The 19,280-nt window shown below is 41.2% G+C and overlaps 1 protein-coding gene across 1 annotated transcript in view; it reads left to right on the forward strand.

Annotated features, from left to right (window-relative positions):
* The window catches only part of LOC111872015 (chaoptin), a 58,371-nt gene that overhangs the window by 30,343 nt on the left and 8,748 nt on the right, over window positions 1-19,280 (forward strand). Inside the window, exons 5-13 of the mRNA XM_023865482.2 lie at window positions 682-1,151; window positions 2,974-3,284; window positions 4,437-4,656; window positions 7,674-7,898; window positions 10,765-11,061; window positions 13,272-13,598; window positions 14,277-14,561; window positions 15,598-15,924; window positions 18,411-18,563. Coding sequence (XP_023721250.1) covers window positions 682-1,151; window positions 2,974-3,284; window positions 4,437-4,656; window positions 7,674-7,898; window positions 10,765-11,061; window positions 13,272-13,598; window positions 14,277-14,561; window positions 15,598-15,924; window positions 18,411-18,563 — 2,615 coding nt within the window. The remainder of the gene's footprint in view (window positions 1-681; window positions 1,152-2,973; window positions 3,285-4,436; window positions 4,657-7,673; window positions 7,899-10,764; window positions 11,062-13,271; window positions 13,599-14,276; window positions 14,562-15,597; window positions 15,925-18,410; window positions 18,564-19,280) is intronic.

Raw genomic sequence — 19,280 nt, forward strand, 5'->3', positions numbered from 1 at the left:
GGCTTCCATGATCTCCTCAGGAAGATCCCATCCTTCTTGTTCATATTGTTGGGGTGGAGCTCGATCTCTGTCTATTCCCTTAAGAATTTTCCCTTGTGCCTGAAAGGGGCCAGTGCATACAATATGCCCTGCAGCTGAAGGAAAGTGCTCATTGGACAAACAAACTAATCCACTGAGGTAAAAACGTAGAGCTATCCCTCTAGCAGGCTGTGGAGGGCCACAGAGTTTTGATACATCAAGATTAACATATTTTTGAGAAAATCGGATCACAGATGGCAGTGAGGTGGTCAGCCTTACGAACCAGGTGCCATTTATGCCCAGGAAGATTCCTGGTAGTCATTTCTATTAGAGGCTGAGTCAACCCCAGGACCATAGTGTGGCTGGATGGATTAGGCCAATTGAAACATCCACTGCCCTCATTGGGAACTGAACCTGTGACTTTCCAGCTTGTGGAATAATGCCTCAACCAACTATGCTACTGTTTGCCCCCACATCACATACTAACTCTTTCTTTTTAAGACTGGGGCTTCTTCTCTGACCCAGTTCTTGGCCAGCTGCAGAGTCAGAACCCAAGTTACTTAGGCAGTTAGTTTCTTAGCTTAACAATTCAAAAGGTGTGTTATGCAGAGGAGAGCATATGGAATACAGTATTCTTCATGTTTCTTTCAATCCAAAAACCAGGTAACAAGATTGGGGAAGTGTCACCGGAGAGCTGGCGAGGACTGGAGAGCTCACTCCAGACGCTGATTCTAGCAGACAATGCACTGTCCTCACTCCCCACCAACACGTTCAGCTCATTGCAACTCCTTGAGACTCTCGACCTTCGCAGTAACCACTTGGCGGAGCTGAATATGGATGTGTTTCATGCAGCATTGCCTCGCCTGTCTCACCTGCTGCTGGCAGACAACCAACTCAGCAGCATGCCATACCAGCAGCTCACTTCACTACGCATGCTTAAGACGCTGGATCTTGCCAGTAACAACATTGTAAAGCTCCGTGACTCTGAGCATCAGGTTCAAGGCATGCTCATGTCTGTGGACACACTCCGCCTGGACCACAATCAGATTGAAAGCCTGCCTTCGAAAGCCTTCCAGCACTTCCACATCCTCAACAGAACATACCTGGATGGTAACCCTCTCATCAAAATAGAGGTAAACAATCCAGACACTTTCCAGCAAAAGTTTCTAGCAAAACACAGTGAGTAGACCTTGCCGACATTGACAGTTCTACTGATCATTCGGGGGCACATTAAGCTTCAGTTTAATAAGGGCAACAGCAAGATTTACTTGGCAATCATGCCAACATGTTCAGCTTGCAAAGTACACACAGATGGGCCTTGGTTACTTGTTGCATCTTCTCTTGGTTAGAGGAGAGTAGAAACAGAGCTATTTGCCTGCAGACATTACACAGAGTTGCTAGTGAACTTGATGTCAAACCTATAACTGTCCAAAGTTTTGTCATGGCTTGAAAGCTGAATTCATAGTACCATAACTTTATACTTAGCATACTTAGTATTTCTGACAGATCTGAGGCATGAAAACAAGTTACTTGCTGTGTTTCACATCAACACAAGTTCCACAGACTGAGTAACTGCTATGTGACTAGCATATAGAGCTTCCATGGAATTTAAAACCTAGTGGGTCAGCTTGGCTTGAATATGAAGATCTCAGTCTGTGAACCAGATTCCTGCTGTTGACAGATTCTTGGGTTATTCCAAGACACAGTTCAGCTGCACAGGTTATAGTATGAGATTGTAGGATGAATGTGGAAAGAAGTGATCACAGCTTATTTTAAGGAAATGCCCCAGCATTTTCCTGGAAGGATAGAAATATCTCACAAATGGTAGCATACTTCTGAGTGAGATAGTTAATTTCTTAAGGCTGACTTCATCAAGAAATTAATGTCATCTACTTGGTGCAGAGATCATAAGAGTGAACTTACAACATGGGGCAAGGATCATGTAAATGACAGTACATACAACTTGAGGAGGGTTCATATAGAAGGAGATTTGAGGAAGGGATTATGTAACCAGCAGAAAATAAAACCTGCTCCTGAGATCATGTACAAGCTAACATGCAACCTGAAGCAAGGGTCCTGCAAAGAGCTGAATGTGAAATCTGGTGCAAGGATCATATAAAATGCATAAAGTTCAGCTTGGTGTGGAATATCATGCACAAGACAGGGCTTGAAACTTAACAGCTCTGCTAATGTCAGCCTATCTTGGTGCTGCAAGGCTCTAGGAATAAAGACACAGCAGTAAAGCCTCTGAATCTGGTATTACAAACATGTTACTGCGTGATTTCAGTCCACAAGCAAACCATATCGACCAAGTGACTGCCGCTTGTCGGCGAAGCATAGTGCCAACTTTTGCATATAGAGGGTGTTGTGTGGTCAGTGCAACAAATCCCCACAGCCGTTAATTTCGGTTTTCTAATTTCTAATTTCTATTTCCTTGAAATAGCTCCTCAGTTATCATCACAAGGCTGAGTGAGCCCTGTTCCAGACCCACTACTTCTCAGAAAAAATCTGGTAGCGCCGGGAATCGAACACAGACCTCTGGATCTGTAGCCAGGAACGCTGACCACTAGACCACAGAGGTGGTTGTTACAAACATGTCAGTGTTAATATTAAGGCTAGGTTATGTTTATCATTAATGCTGTAAGTCTGGTGTTTAATTTATACTTTATGTATTGAGTGTCACAAATAACTGCATCTGAATCAAATTTAAAACAACTGGCACTTTTCTGTACAGTTCATAAATTCCTCAGGACAGTGCATTCAAGTTGAGTGTAAAATTACATGCCACTATGACATAGGATACAAACTAAGATTCTGATCTACAAGTGTCTCAGAGTAAAAAGAAATATCCGGTATTTAAACCATCCATATTCAAAAGTGCATTTACAATAAGGAGAAAATAAATTACTGTGCATCTGTGACAATGATGGTTCTGAGATTATGGCACTGTTTTAGCCTGATGCATTCCATGGCACTGGTATCCAGGAGCTGTCAATTCGTGGCTGTGGCCTTACCAACCTGTCTCAAGGAGCATTTTCAGGCCTGGAAGGAACTCTACGGCTGCTAGATCTGGGAGCCAACAACCTTACTGAGTCTCCATATCACATGTTCCATGAGTTTGACTTTCTTCATACACTCACGCTGCAGGAAAACAAGCTGTCACCCATCAGTTCAGCTGACCCCCTTAAAGATTTTCAGTACTCCCTTTATCGCCTGGACCTCAGCGGACCAGAAATGGGAGTCACATCATTACAGGACCTCCACAGGTAGGAATTCACTTACTGCCTGGAGTGTTCAGGCAGAATTTTTTAACCACTGGTTTTCTTGGCACTTCTGGTACCTTCCCATATTCTCTGTAGCACCAGGTCTCCTAACATGTAAGCAACAGGAGTCACCCCACTGGTAGGATTTTATCCAGCCTGCCCATCAGATCAGTTTTGCCAACATCCTTATTCTTTTCAGTCCTGGCCACATCACCAAACTAGAATGGGTCAGTAATGATAGGTTCATCACTACAGTATCTGCCCAGTAGCCATTTTGCTGTTTGGACAAAAGTGGTCTTGCAACAAGCTTTTGTTCAGCAGCAGTCACAAAGTTCCTAAAACTGCAGTAAATTTCCTTAACGATTTCCTATCAAAAGCAAGATTTGATTCACTTTGTCAGCACTCTTACTGGTGCCTAGGACTACTTTTGCTGAGAGGAACAAGAAGAATACAGCATCAGAAACAGGACTAGTTTTGCACATCAGAGTTACCAACACCCTGTAGACTTGCTAAATAATTTGAGTACCTTCTTGACCTGGGAGGGCCCAAGTTTAGTCACTTAGCTACAACACTTCCATAACAGGAACAGCATTCCTGAAGACATGAATTGATAACAGGAAACTGAAAAGCGAGCAGGTTAGTTTAGTGGTAATATTCTGTACTTTTATTTGGGAGATAGTAATTTGAATGTCATCTGTGATTCAGCTATCCTGACTCGGACTTTTCACTGTTTTCCTCAGTCTATCCAGCCAAATGCCAGGATAGTACCTTGATTAGGCCACGGCTGTTTCCTTCCAAATCCTTTCCAGTTCATCTTCCATCAGTCTTACTGTAATTTGATGCTATTTAGTCTAACTACTGAGGGTGTTACATAAACAACCAATGCCCTTCGGTCTGACTAACACACATGACATGCCTGGGACAAATATGTTTCTTCTTGGGGTGTTTTTTCAGTATGTGAGTTCTTCATTCTTGTGGAATGACTGAGGAAACATAATGACTGTCATGTATTTCTCAAATAAAGTCATACTGTTGTGCTTGATAGGGCCAGCAGTGACATCATGATGGATATTATATCAACATAGTTGCTCAAAATACATTTCAAGAGCACACAGTATTACGAGAGAGTTAGATCACAGTTGGATCATGTTCTAGGATGCGCAACCTGCGGTTCTTGTCGCTGAGTCGCCTGCCACAGCCACACCTGGCACCTGAACCCTTCATGGAGTTCAGTGTGGACCTGGAGGAACTACATGTGATCAAAAGTGACCTGGCAATCGTCAAGAACCATGCTTTTCGTCATGTGCGGGGCCTCAAAACACTCAATCTCTCTGAGAACAAGATCACACGCATTGAGAATGAGGCATTCACAGAGGTGATGTTTTTCTGCAAGGCTTATGGTGCTGATGATGGGATAAATGGTTGTTACATGCTAGAAGGCAGCCATTTCTTATTTAAATGTAGTGTCACTGCATGTGTGCTAGAGAACACTTGGCAATCTTCACATGCAAATGTGCATGCCTGCAGCCATTGGCCAGAAGACAATTTGGCCATCTGCCTACAGTAATGTATGAACATCTTACTCTTTTTTTTTTCCCCCTTGGCACTACAGCCCCAGTGGGCCTAGGCCTACCTCCATGAACTCCGTTCACTTCGGTTTTTATAGATCTTACACATATGGTAGGACTCCTTGGGCGAGTGATCAGCTCGTTTCAAGGCCTCTACCTGTAGACAAACACAGAAAAACGCACACAAACATCCATGCCGAGTGGGATTCGAACCCACGATCCCAGCTTCCGAGCGAGCGAAGACAGTGCATGCCTTAGACCGCTCGGCTACCGTGACCGGCCATCTTACTCTTAACATCCCAAATAATAAACACCATCTGTTATATAAATGATATAATATACACACAGTATATGGTGTGTGCGTGCATGCACGCACCGTATATGTAGAGGGGTGATCTAAGTATAGTATTGTATTTGAGCATCCTCTTGCATTGCTGTATCACTTTCTCATTCACTTCCATCTTTAATGCAACTTACAAATGTTCACAATCTCCTCTTAATTTAAAATAACATTAAAATCACAATCACAAGTGGCACTCCACTACTGGGAACACAGATACGAAGGAAACACAAACATTGGCGCCACAAGTGGAAAAATAGAGCAACAATTTTTTTATTTAATTAATAGCATGTTTACAATCTACTCTCCATAATATGGATGGCATTCCAAAAAGCTCATGTTTGTATTCACAGGAAGTGTAAATCAGTTAAAATCTTGATACTAAATAATATTGTATTTGAGCATCGTGTTGCATTGATGTATCATTCACTCATTCACCTCCATCTTCAATGCAACTTAAAGATGCTCACAATCTCTCTTCAGTCTGATTTTTATGTTATCTTGAATTGAAGAGAGATCTTGATACTGAATTTTTTTACATTAGTAATATTTACTCACTCTCTCTGTCTGAAAAACTAAAGAAATGTAACATATCTAAAATCAGGAGATGCTTTGGTGATGCAGAGTTGGAAGAACACTAAACCGTGCCCATTAAGATTTACTTGGTAGATCTTCAGATGATGAACAATATGACAGATTTTTAATGTCACTGCATATATTTTTTGGTCCTATGGTGACATGAGAAGTCCCTTTGTAATTAGGGTGCAAGTGGGCCTATTTACCAGTACCTAGTTGTAGGTGAGTATTGGTGGCATAAAAATTGGCAGGGGAAAACCAAAGTACTCAGAGGAGGATCTATCCCAATGTCGTTTTGTCGACCACAAATCCCACATGGACCACACGGGATTGAACCCAAGCCTGCATGGTAAGAAGGCATTGACCAACTGCCATAGCTACTGCATAGCCCACTCTGCAATCAAGAGTATAATAAATAATAATGTACAGCCTATATATTGCTTTATACGTGTATGAATGTACAAATATACATCCACAAGAAAAAAATCAACAAGCCTAACAAACCTGCTCTTAGCATATTCCCTGGCTAAACAATGGACACTTCTTGTTATAGAACCAGAGCCTCACTGTGGCACCAAAACCTTTCATGATAGCACCTAAAGTTTCTTCGTACTCTGTTACTACTAGTGCATGAAACATCAGGGATGAGAGAAAAAATTATATTTTTTTTATTCTGGTCCGTCACAGTAATATTATGAAAAACTTAAACAGGTCTGTCCAGTGTGTCTAGTTAAGACTTTCTTATTTCAATTATTCATGCCCTTACATGTTTTGGTCTCCAGAGACCATCTTCAGAGGGACACCTTTACATCAACACAGTTAGAAGCCACTAGTCACACTGGACGGAACTGTTAACTTTTTCATTTATATTTTTTCTTTCCATTATATCTTTTGTTTCATTACCTCCTTCTGGCTTTCCCCCTTATTGCTATATCATCCTTTATATCTGTTCATCCAACTGTCATGTCTTTCCCTGTTCCTTCCTCATTCTCCTTCACATTACAATATTTTCTTCATCAAATTCTTCCATTTCTCTATCCAATTTATACCTTTATTCCCTTTCCTCCTTCCTCCCATATTCTTTTCCAATCTCCTTTATTTGTTCATTCTACCTTCATCCCTCCCTTGTGTCCTAGCAATGGCATACTGGGGTTTCCCCAAGCATGAAAGGAAATGCTTATTATTTACATACAAATGTTTCAGTTCCTCTTTTGTAAAAAGAACAATCCACTTCTCACCTGAGGAATGTCATATTCTTTTCTGGCTCTTAGGTTTACAGGAAATTTGTATAGGCCTCAACATCGCAAAAATATGTCATAGATGAGATGCAACAAAGCATGCCTCACACACACGCGCATACATAGACACACCCACACACCGTGTGCGTGCATGAAGGATATTCGGAAAGTAAAGATATAAAGTCCAGTAGATATTTGTAAAGCATTTTATTTGATTCACTTGTAGCACTTTTATAACACACCTTTATTTACTTTTCAACATGGTCACCATGGATCACAATGCATTTAGTGAGCCTGGGAACTTTTTTTTATCCCAGTGTCATAGAAATCTCCTGCCTGCTTTCTTGGCTATTTCATCACCATGTCTTACACCTCATCATCCACCGAAAAAGTTCATCGATGGTTAAACATCTGTCAGCACGAATGTTTTCATAAATTTCTTGAATGATTTCATCAGTGACAACACATGGCCTTCCACTCCTTATTTCATCATGAACATCACTTCTTCCCACTTCAAATTCACGACACCATTTTGCCACATTTTGCTTGTTCATAACTTATTCGCCGTAAACAGAAACAAGTTGGCAGTGAATTTCAGCAGCAGTTTCTCCTTTTATGTGAAGGGATATGTGTGTGTATGTATTTACTAAACTCTCTTTATGTGTCCTAGGTTGGGCATTCATTGGTGAAGCTGATAGTGTCCCATGGCTTTGCCCCTTCCATTAACACCATTCCAGCAGAAGCTCTACGACCACTCACAAATTTACAGTATCTGGATCTCAGCAACAATAGGATCCGCTCCATGCCTCAAACTTCCTTTCACTTCCTGAAATGTCTCCGGGTGCTGAAACTGCAGGATAACCAGATAGATGCCATTCACAAGGGCACTATTCAGGTAACATCATGCACATTTATAAGCAAGGATGCCATTTGTAACTGAATTGAAGTGTTACTTTACTTTACATTCACTGAAAAGCTTCGTGACATGCCCTGACTGCCTTCATTGTTACTGATATTATCGCCTCTAATTCTAGTTTCCTTCAGTGGCCCATGTGTAGAGCTACAAACTAAGATGGATGAAACTGTACTGCATAAAGAGTGACATTACACTAACAAGTAGTAACACCGTTAACACAAAATATGGGGAAATGTTCAGGAGTGTAGTAAGTTCCTGAAAACAATGTTCACAACATTTGCTGCCAACATTATGAATTTTAAGATTGTGTAACTGGCCCAATACAAGTGTTAATGCTTATATTTTTAATACTGGGTGTATTTAGAAGATGTAACAATTTATATTCAATGTATCAAGTCACAGTGATTCACCATATTTAGTCGACAAAAATATTTTCTATGGTTACCAAGTTACTACTTCCCATCCACCTACAAAAATAGCCTCAATAGAAGCTGTATACCTTTCAGAGATCAGACAACAGCATTACATTTCACAAAAGGAATTTACTAAGGCAGGGTCTTAAAGAATAAAAAGACATGTTGCCATTCAATGTTATTCTCTTTATAATAGTTCTCAGGCCTTATTAAAACTAAAAAATCCATCTAATTGTTCAGGAGCTAGCAAGCACACATATATGCATACATACATAAACATGCATGTGTGCATGCACAAACAAACAGATGGCATTCCAAAAACCACTCTTTCTTATTCCAAGCAGCTGTAAACTTGTGAATCTGTCAAAATGTCAAGATTTTTCATGGTCACAGTACTTCCTCACACTGTGTATATGTGAAAGGAAAATCAGTGAAGCCATTTTTTCAGAAAATTTACATTTAATGTTTGGGCTGCTAGAGAATGTACTGTTACTTTCCTATGCCATTTTCTTTTGGAATATGTTCTTCATAAATTACTGAAATGTAATCCAAAGTTCTGAAATCAGTTTTTAAGAAAATCAGATTTTGTTTTGTAGGGCCCATCTGAGGGACTCACATTTTTTTAGGTAAAATGTTCATATTAACCAGACATTCACCTATGATGGATGGACTCTGAAATACTCAGTATGAATAATATTCATCCAACTGTTCAGGCAGTAGAAATATTCACATATGCATATCGGAAAGCTCCCAGATTGTTATTGTTGTCACTGCCTTGGTGAAAGAAGATGAGAGGGAAGGCCAAGGTCACACTTCTGCAAGCCAAATGCATCAGTCTGCCATGTGACACCGCGCTGTGAACATTCACTGTTTTTATACAAGTGTTTTTTCGACTTTGTGTCTCATTTTGTCTGCGATGGATGACAAAATCAAGCAACGTGTCTGCATGAAGTTTTGCATGACACTTGGTAAATCTGCTACCAAAACCAGTGAAATGCTTTGTGAGGCTTTTGGAGAACATGGCACTAAATGGCATTCACGTTTCAAGGCCAGTTGGGTGTCAGTTGAAGATGACAAACATTCGGGTGCCCAAGTTTTTACAGTTATTATCCAGAAACAAAGCAATAATCATTGCAGTGGAAGAGCACACAGTCACCAAGAGACAAAATAGTGTGGGAGGTCCAGAGTTCAACAAAGAGCATGTTCATCTTTTTTAGGTGAAGGGGATTGTTTGCCATGAATTTGTTCCTCCTAACACTACAGTCAACCATGACTTTTACTGTGACGTTTTGGGACGCTTGAGAGAAAATTTGCAAAAAAAAAGGGGGGGGGACCAGAACTTTGGCACAGCCATAACTGGCTCCCTGATCACCTGATCATGACAACATGCCCACCCACATGTCCCTGAAAACCACAGAGATTGTGACTAACAACAACATGGTTATTGTTCCCAATCCTCCCTACTCACCAGACTTAGCCCCCTGTGATTTGCCTTTGTATCCCAAATTGAAAATGAAACTGAAGAGATGACATTTTGAAACAGTGTCTGACATCTGAAGGTACTTATCATTATGGAAAATGACCTCCACGGTGCATTTGAAGTGTAGAAAAAATTATATGATCACTGTATATGTTCCCAAGAAGATTATTTTGAAGGAGCTTTCTATACAAGGGGACCATGACATTGAAGGAAGTGAGACCATGTCGCGATAGACAGTCTTCTTCCTTTAATGAGAAGAGAATGAGAAGACATGAACCACTGGTTCTAGTTCTAAGAAAAAGTTTTTATAACTTTTACTTTTAAATACTTGACTGTGTAAATAATTTTTTTTCTGTGGTGCTACAGCCCCAATTTGGGCTTAGGCCTACCTCCATGAAACTCTCTGTTTCACTTCAGTTTACTAGAGCTTACACATTCGGTAGGACTCCTTGGGTGAGTGATCAGCTCGTCGCAAGGCCTCTACCTGTAGACAAACACAGAAAAACGCACACAAACATCCATGCCCTGAGTGGGATTCGAACCCACGATCCCGGCTTCCGGGCGAGCGAAGACAGTGCATGCCTTAGACCGCTCGGCTACCGTGACCGGCGTAAATAAATTAGTTATAGTAACTCATAAATGTTCCAACCACTTCATGTACTTAATGATGTTACAAGGTATAATTTTTATATATTAATGACATTGTAATAGTAATTGTTATAAGACAGATCTCATGGTGACATGATGATTATACTTAATGGATAGCTAATAACAGGGAAATGCAGACATGGTAAGTTTGAAGACATTACTGCAACATTCACCTGGCAGGACTGTCAGTCAAGAGAGCCAGTATTCATTCTAATATTTGTACAGTATATTCCAAACACAAACCAGACATATTAATGAGTTTAAGATGTGACTCAAAGCAGCAGCACTGTGCACTGTGCTCTAGGGAGGAATCCACGCGGGTTTGGAAGCCCTGTACCTATCATTCAACAGCCTAGAGTTCCTGAACATCCACACCTTCATGGACCTCCCATCCCTGGAGTTGCTGCAGCTGGACGACAACAGGATTAAGCGAATCGAACGCCACGCATTCATGAACATGGATGTACTCAAGAAGCTAGATCTGCGTGGGAACAAGCTGATGGCAATCTCAGATGAGGCTTTCCAGAATTTGCCCCAGCTTGAGCTGCTGGACCTGGCATACAACCAGTTGCAGTCCCTTGACTTCTCCATGCTTGACCAGGTAAGTCACAGTTCAATCGCATTTCAGAACATTCAGCATGAGGACCAGTTTGGGCTGTCCTTCTTGCAGTCATGTGGTGATTACCTTGAAACATATTGACAGAGGTCTGCATGGTAGCTTTAGAGTTCCATGGTGTGACATTTTCATCATCACTGACATGTCAGATTTGAGGTTCTCACAGCAGAGACCATGAAGAGTGCAGTCTCTTGGACATGTAGTTAAGAGAGGACCTGATGTTTTGGAGGAATGTACTGCCTCCAACTCCCAAGCTCCTATCCAATGAGTACTGGTGGCTCTTTCCCTGGGGAGTGAACCCAACTGCTCACTGCCATCTAGTATCAGGTTAAGAATGGTGGAGCTATACCTCAACTCTTCAAGGCATAGTGCTTAATTGCCTAATTAATTAAACAGAGACAAACTTTTACCTTTACTTTATCTGATCTTCACATTCATTGTCTGCAGATATGAATGGGTTTGAAAGCTGACCACATTACAGGTGCATGCTGTCAGAAGCCATTTTCTTTGTATTTGACTAAATCATTAGCAAGTCAAGAAGTTATGCAGAAGAGCAATACAGTAAACCCACCATTTCTGGTTTGTTTACGGAGCAGTGGATTTTAACACTAAAATAAGGAAAACCACACTTTGATTTCTGACTTAGGATCATTGAAATTGCCATNCCCAGTGTCTGGGGGTATAACTGGTTCACCCTGTTCCTGGGGTATATAAATATGGGAACCTGGCCCTCCAGGTTGGGGGGATCTCGAACCTGAGACAGTAAAATATGGTCAGGAGTCCCACGGGACTTGAACCCAAGAATGACTGTGCTGCCGAGGACCAACAGCAATTGTAAATGACAGAACGACAGACCCATCCTCTAGTCTAAATGGGTGCCCCACATCAACAAACCCGCAACTAACAGTAACAAAAACATGGTCTTGGGCCCAAGATGGACTTGCCCCCTGACCATCAGTTATAACATGACTTTGACTTTGAATTTGAAATGCACTCTTTAAAGGGCTAACATGGTTTACTTTGCATCTAACACAGATGACTCCTCCACAGAGCCATGAAGGGCCCTAGCATCTTACCATGGAAGTCGAGATTCACCTTAGGCTAGTCCATGTGAGAATGAAACAGGCCAACTTACAATTGTGTCTTATGCATTTATGGTCTTCATCATACTGTGTGGTACAACAGTCCACTTGAGACTGTAGAGCCAACTAAATCAGTCTTTCCACAGAACTGAAATCATTTGCAAGTATATGGTATAATCTGATGGAGTATGCATTTTCCAAATGCATTCTCTGCCATTTTGCATGCCACTGATCTTGACAAGGAACCATGATGACTCAGTCAGTATAGCAAAAGACTACAAGCTGGATGGCCAGGGTTAAATTCCTGGCAGAGCAATATTTTTCTCTACTTCACAGCATCCAAAATGGCTCAGGGGCCCCTCCCAAGCTCCTATCCAATGCGTACTGGTAGCTCTTTCCCTGGGGAGTGAACCCGACTGCTCACCCCCATCTAGTATCAAGGTTAAGAATGGTGGAGCTGTACCTCAACTCTTCAAGGCATAGTGCTTAATTGCCTAATTAATTAAACAGAGACAAACTTTTACCTTTATCTGATCTTCACATTCATTGTCTGCAGATATGAACTGGTTTGAAAGCTGACCGCATTACAGGTGCATGCTGTCAGAAGCCATTTTCTTTGTATTTGACTAAATCATTAGCATGTCAAGAAGTTATGCATAAGAGCAATACAGTAAACCCACCATTTCTGGTTTGTTTACGGAGCAGTGGATTTTAACACTAAAATAAGGAAAAACAACACTCTGATTTTTGACTTAGGATCATTGAAATTGCCATTAAATGATAGTACACTTTAAAGTGAGGGAAAACAAATTAGGATTCTGCTGTGTATCATGATGAGATCTACACACTTTCACTTTGCCATACACCATATTATTTAGCATGAACCCTTTTTTTTTAAACTGATGAAGTCTGATTTGTGTTTCATGTAAATAAATGTTGTGTTTGATAGAAATTAACAAAACTTAAAATGTTCTGACACCTTTTGTCGAAGACTTCAGCACAAACTTAAATAAAAATTGGTTTGGAAGATTTAGAGATTGAATATGCAGTTAGACAGGATAAGACACAAGTTCCCACTTTGTGCAAGTCTGTTTAGACTTTGTGTTGCTGCAGGTTGGGACTCTGTCATCATTCCATCTGAATGTGAGTCACAATGCTCTGCAGCAGCTGGAACTGAATGCCACAAGAGGGCGAGGTGGCGAGATGTCAGCAAATGTCAAGATGCTGGATCTGTCATACAACAATGTGACTTGCATCGGGCACAGCTACCTACGGCCTGTTGAACAGTCCCTCACGCATTTGCACCTGTCACACAACAGGCTGATCAACACCACACGTGAAGTCTTTGGGAACATGCCACATCTGCAGTGGCTTGACCTGAGTAGCAACCAACTTGCAGAACTAGATTTCGACACCTTTCGCAACACCAAAATGATGCAGGTTAGCACTGTTATGGGACCATCTAATCACAACCTCTTTGTTCAAGCTCAAATTTTATCCTATTTTCCTTATTTTGAAAAAATTAAAGTAGGCCTATGCAATCTCAATGCTGTCTGTGTATCCCCTCCCCATAAACTTCTGAATGGCTGAACCAATCTTTATGAAACTTGGTATGTATATCATTGCACCCAAACTCATCTCATCCACATACTTCCTAAATCCCTCCCATCAGTCTGTATGTGTATCCTCCTTTCGTTGCTAGGCAACGGCTCAGTAAGAATGCTAAGAATACACACACAACAATAGAAGAATTGCATTATTTTCCATGTGGTCCATATCATATCAAGGAGTGTGGGTGATCAGTTCTTCCCAGAACTTTGTATCATAGACATGGCTCTTTCAGACTTACTGCTGTCACAGAAGGTTTTATAACTTTGTATCAGTGTAAAAATTGTAAAGATGATGTCATCTACCATTTTTTAAAAAGATAAGCCATTTTTAATCAGTTTGAATTTTGATCACAGTAAAGTAGGGGGCTATAATGCCAATAGCTTTTTCTGTACATGTCCAATACCACATTTAATCAAAATCCATTCAGTAATTTTGTGAAGCATTTGGATGGTTATGACTACCATTCTGTGCAGAATGCATCACAATTGATAGAACATTTGCTTGCAGGTATTGCTTCTCACTCACAACCAGCTGAGCAGCATTCCCACACAACTGTTCAGGCCAACATCGGGCCTTCGAGTAGTTGACATGTCTCACAACAAGCTGCGGTCACTGCCAGACACACTCTTCACTCAGAGTGGCTTGGAGCAGCTCATACTCTCTCACAACTTGCTCAGTCATGTGCCTGTATCCAGTCTTGGTGCTGCAACCGCAGCTACTCTTTGTGAGCTGAATCTATCATGGAACTCCATCGTGGAAGTCAGCAGTCCTGATGTCTTCTCACGGTTCAAGGTAGGCAATACATAAAGTAAAAGGTAAGGGTGTCCCTGAACTTAACTAATTAAGCACTACGCCATGAAGGCATATGGGGGAGTGGAGGTATAGACCTATATTTTCTTGACCTCGGCACTAGCCAGAGTTGAGCGGTCAGCTTCATGCCCCTGCCGCTTTACCCCCAGTACCCTTTGGATAGAAGGCTGGGTGGGCCCCAGAGCCAGTCTGGAAGATTTGGAGAAGAGAAAATTCTTGACCCTACAAGGACTTGATGGTTTGGTAGTGCAGTAACATGTTGAGAAGGTAATGTGACAAGAGCATTTTCTTTCAACATTATGCAGTGTGCAATGTTTTGGAAACTAGCCCTATCTGCATCATGATCTGCGATTCTGTATCTTGTTTGACACTGCACAATTTTAATGATTGATATTACATTCTAAAATAATAGAATGAAAACAAATGATACATGTCCATGCCACAGTTTGAGATTCCAGCCTCATGCTGTACATTGCAGCCAAGACCATAGCTCTCCTAATTTGTATCCATAAGGTCACAAGTCAAGATCATGACCCAGAGATGGACTGTCCTCACAGTGGTTTTCTGTAATGTTTGTCAATCCCACCAGGCAAATGCTGGGGCAGTATATCAAATTACAACATAACCACTTCCTTCCACATCCATTCCAATTCATTACTCACTAACCATCCTAATAATCAATTGCATATAACTTGAGTCACTGACAGTATCATTTAATTAATTAAATTATTAATACTTAAATATCTAAGCAGACTCATCTAAGAAACATTTTTCTGTTCCAAGACAGTCCATGTGGGCCTGGGGATGGGCAGGGTACCATTCAGATAACTTTGGTTCTGCTCTGCTAACCACAATTACATCAGTGCTTTAAATATTTTAAGACATGCCTGACCAGTCAGCATGTTATCCTCCAATGACACATACATGGATGGACTCACAGTAAGAAAGCTGATGAGTACTGTCCTCTGTACTTCAAACAGGCTGATACTGGCTCTAACCCATGGACCCACTGTTCTAGTCGCTGATGTGGCTGGATATGTCACACAACCGTCTGTTACGGATTAAGGACTCCACCTTCTTGTTTGTGAGCCGCCTGTCATTCTTGGACCTAAGCCACAACTCACAAATGGTGCTGGAGACTCGTGGCCGCAGCTTCAAAGGGCTGGAAGACTCCTTACTGGAGCTTCACCTGTGTAACACTTCACTGGGGTCCATGCCAGAGCTGCTGCTTCCTGCCCTGCGCACTCTCCGCCTTGCCCAGAATCGTATCCAGGATGTCCCAGTTGAGGTGGCCAGAAGCCTAACCTCATTACAGCAACTGGATGTGTCCTACAACCAACTGCAAGTATGTCTGACACGATTCTCAGGCAATGATTAATGGCCCACAGTACAGTTGTACCTTAACAGAGACCTATATCAGGTTCCCTCCAACCATTCCATCGACCTGCACTTCTGCCTTTGATGCTACCCAACAGAAACAGTTAAGTTAGGGCTGGGAACAATAAAAAGTATAGAGTACACAAGTAACAGGTATGTTCAGCAGAAGAAATTATAAATAAAATAATTAAGACTATGATCAATCCTTCCCTAATAATAAATAAACATTAAACTTTCAGGAAGTTGTTCATTGTTAGAGATTGGCAAGACATCAAAATTATAGTGAATGAACGGGAAATCAACAGTAGGCTTCACTGTCCACTATTATTATGAACAGTAAAAAATAGATATATTCATTCATCAGTAATCTGTCAGACGACAGGTCCACAGTCTTTTCCAAACCAGTTCCTCCACTTAATGTGATCTCAAACTTTCTCCTTCAAATAAAAATATCCTCTTCTGTCCCCAAAGTCATCCAGCATCTTCTTACATCTCCTTCGGATTCTGGTCACTTCTATCCGCCCCTCTGGTTTGTTTTGTCTCCAGAGGAAACATCTCTCATACATGGTATCTCTGTTTTTGGAAAGAGACTATCCAGGAAAAGTGATAATGTAGTAGTTTTTCCATTTGCTTTCCACATCGTAATACAACAGCCTTTCAAACCACTCTGGTCACGCCTGTTGCTATACGAACTTGAACCATCTCGAGCATCATTTGCTCTGTGCGTCAAGTCGCTGCTGATGATGATGCTTCCGTCATCAGTTTTTGGTTTCTGATGTCTCTTGTCATCTGATTCCTACCCTTTGACGACCTGTCCAGCAAGGGAGGCCCTTCCAGTAGCTACGCTACTGCTGGTATAGCTCTCAGGGTCCTTGGCATACTCAAACCCCCTCACCACAATATGTGGAGGCGTATAGGGCTGTGAGACATAGAGGCTCCCACATTTTCTAGACAGTTGGCTCACAGATGGCAGTGAGGTTGTCAGCCTTACACGCTGGCCATGTGTGTTTCAACGTCATGCTGTAATAGAGCATTACATCAAAAGAATAAAAGAAGAAAACAAATCTGATTTCAATGCAAACAAAGGTTAAAGGGTTAAAAAGGTAAAGCTATCCCCGTTAACAGACCATGGAGATTCATTGGGTTGTGAGATGTCAAGGCTCCCATATTTTATAGACAATCAGCTCACAGATGGTGGTGAGGTTATCAGGCTTATGCACCGGCTGCCCTTTCCCCCAGGAAGATTCCTGGTACTCATTTCTGTCAGAGGCTGAGTCGACCCCAGGGCCATAGTGCGACTGGAAAGATTAGGTCAACTGAAAAACCCAGTGACCTCATCAGGAATTGAACCCATGACCTTCTGGCTTGTAACATAGTGCCTCAACCAATTACGCTACCTCATGCCTCGTGAGTTTCTGGATATGACCCTGAAACAAGTCAGCAGTCTTTTCAGTAGGAGGGCTCATCATCTCCATACCCAGAAAAGATTAGAGAAGTTAAGTTTCCATTTGAAAATCATGTTGGTTATGGGGTTTCAACAATTGTGAAAATCTTCAATAAATGCATTCTGTTGTGTGGCTTTTTAAGTAAGATATCTTACTGCATGTTTTATATATATATATAAACTCATCAACAAATAAGTGCATGGTTTTTATAATATAAAATGAGATTATAATGCACTAAAAATCCTACTTAAAAAAATTGTTATCTAATATAATTACATGTACCGATTTTATGAAGATTGACACTGTTTTAATACAATCAAAATATAAAACTGAGTTGTAATGATGTAAGTTTAAATTAAATTAAATTATTTTATAAATAATTTTATAGCATAATTGTAATATGGGTCCATAGTAATTATATATATATATGTATATATATTCATGGAAATGTTCATCACATGTTTGTCGCACAGGGACAAACTGTGAACCAGTATTTCTACTGAGATATTCCACGGTGTCCATGCCGAAAATGTGCATTGAGAACATCCTAAGCAGTGACACAGCAGAGACTCAGGTCTCCATTATGACAATAGTGTTGCTCACTCTACTCTTCATCGGCATATGCATTTCTGACTAATACCAACATGACTGATATCTGGCACCATCCATGCTACCAAGATGTGACCTTTTCTTTTTCCAGAACTCAAGCTGGCATTGGAAGAAATTTGATGACATCATTACAATTCAAAAACAATTCATGGCTATACTTGCTAAGTTGGGTTCTGAACATGCTTCCAACAGTGCTGCTAATCACTGGGCTCAATGCACTAAGCCACAAACAATTCGTTTTGAAGGGGACAGTATGAAATGAATGTTAAATGCAGTTATCACAGAGAAAAATACAATCCAGAATTGTATGATCACAGCACATAAACAGCTTCCTTCATTTACACTCTTCAAGTCTTTCGCTTGGTACTGCTGTCTGAATAATGAATTTACTGTCACACAGGCCGTGCCACCTGCAGCACGCTCTATGCCTCACTTGAGGTGCTTGGAGCTTGCCGGAAATCCTATAACGACACTGAGCAACACTAGTTTCCAGGGGGCCATGGAACATCTCCAAGAACTGGACATCCGACACCTCACACTAAACTATTTTCAGGTGAAGCCACTGATACTTCCATGTGTGGCCAGGGTTACAAGGGATTCATTTCCACACCATTCTTCTGCACACATGTACAGGCACAAACACATCCACACTCTCTCAGAATGACCACAATATCAGCAGCTCTTTTGCTTTGGAAATCTGGCTTCTGCCTTATAACCTACAAGGAACTCCTAAACAGATGTAGTGATACCAATGCCATTACTGCAGCCACATCATGAGAAGTATTATGTGCAGGTCTCAACATATACCTAATAATGGTCATATAAGGTAAAGGTAAGGTAAAGTTATCCATGGAGGCCCATAGGGTTAGTTGTGAAAGGGTCCCACATTATCTAGACCAGGCATGTCAAACTCAACTTGTACAGAGGGCCACCTCAGCCCTATAAATAATGGTCCAGGGCCGCACTTCAAAATAGGAATATACATTAGATTTTCGTACAAGGAAATTTAATTCTATTTATTATTTAGGAATAATTTCAATATAATTACCTAAAGTCACATAGCAGCTGGCTACAGGCTGGATGACTGAGAGGTCTGAGTTCAAGTCCTGGTATGGTCAAGAATTGTCTCCATGTTGTCCAGACTAGCTCTGGGGCCCTCCAAGCCTCCTATCCAATGGGTACCGGGGGCTCTTTCCCCAGGGGTAGAGCGGCCAGGATGTGAAGATGACCACTCATCTCCACCTAGTCCCGAGGTCAAGAAAATGTGGAT

This window comes from Cryptotermes secundus, unplaced genomic scaffold (genome assembly GCF_002891405.2).
Source record: "Cryptotermes secundus unplaced genomic scaffold, Csec_1.0 scaffold77, whole genome shotgun sequence".
Lineage (NCBI taxonomy): Eukaryota > Metazoa > Arthropoda > Insecta > Blattodea > Kalotermitidae > Cryptotermes > Cryptotermes secundus.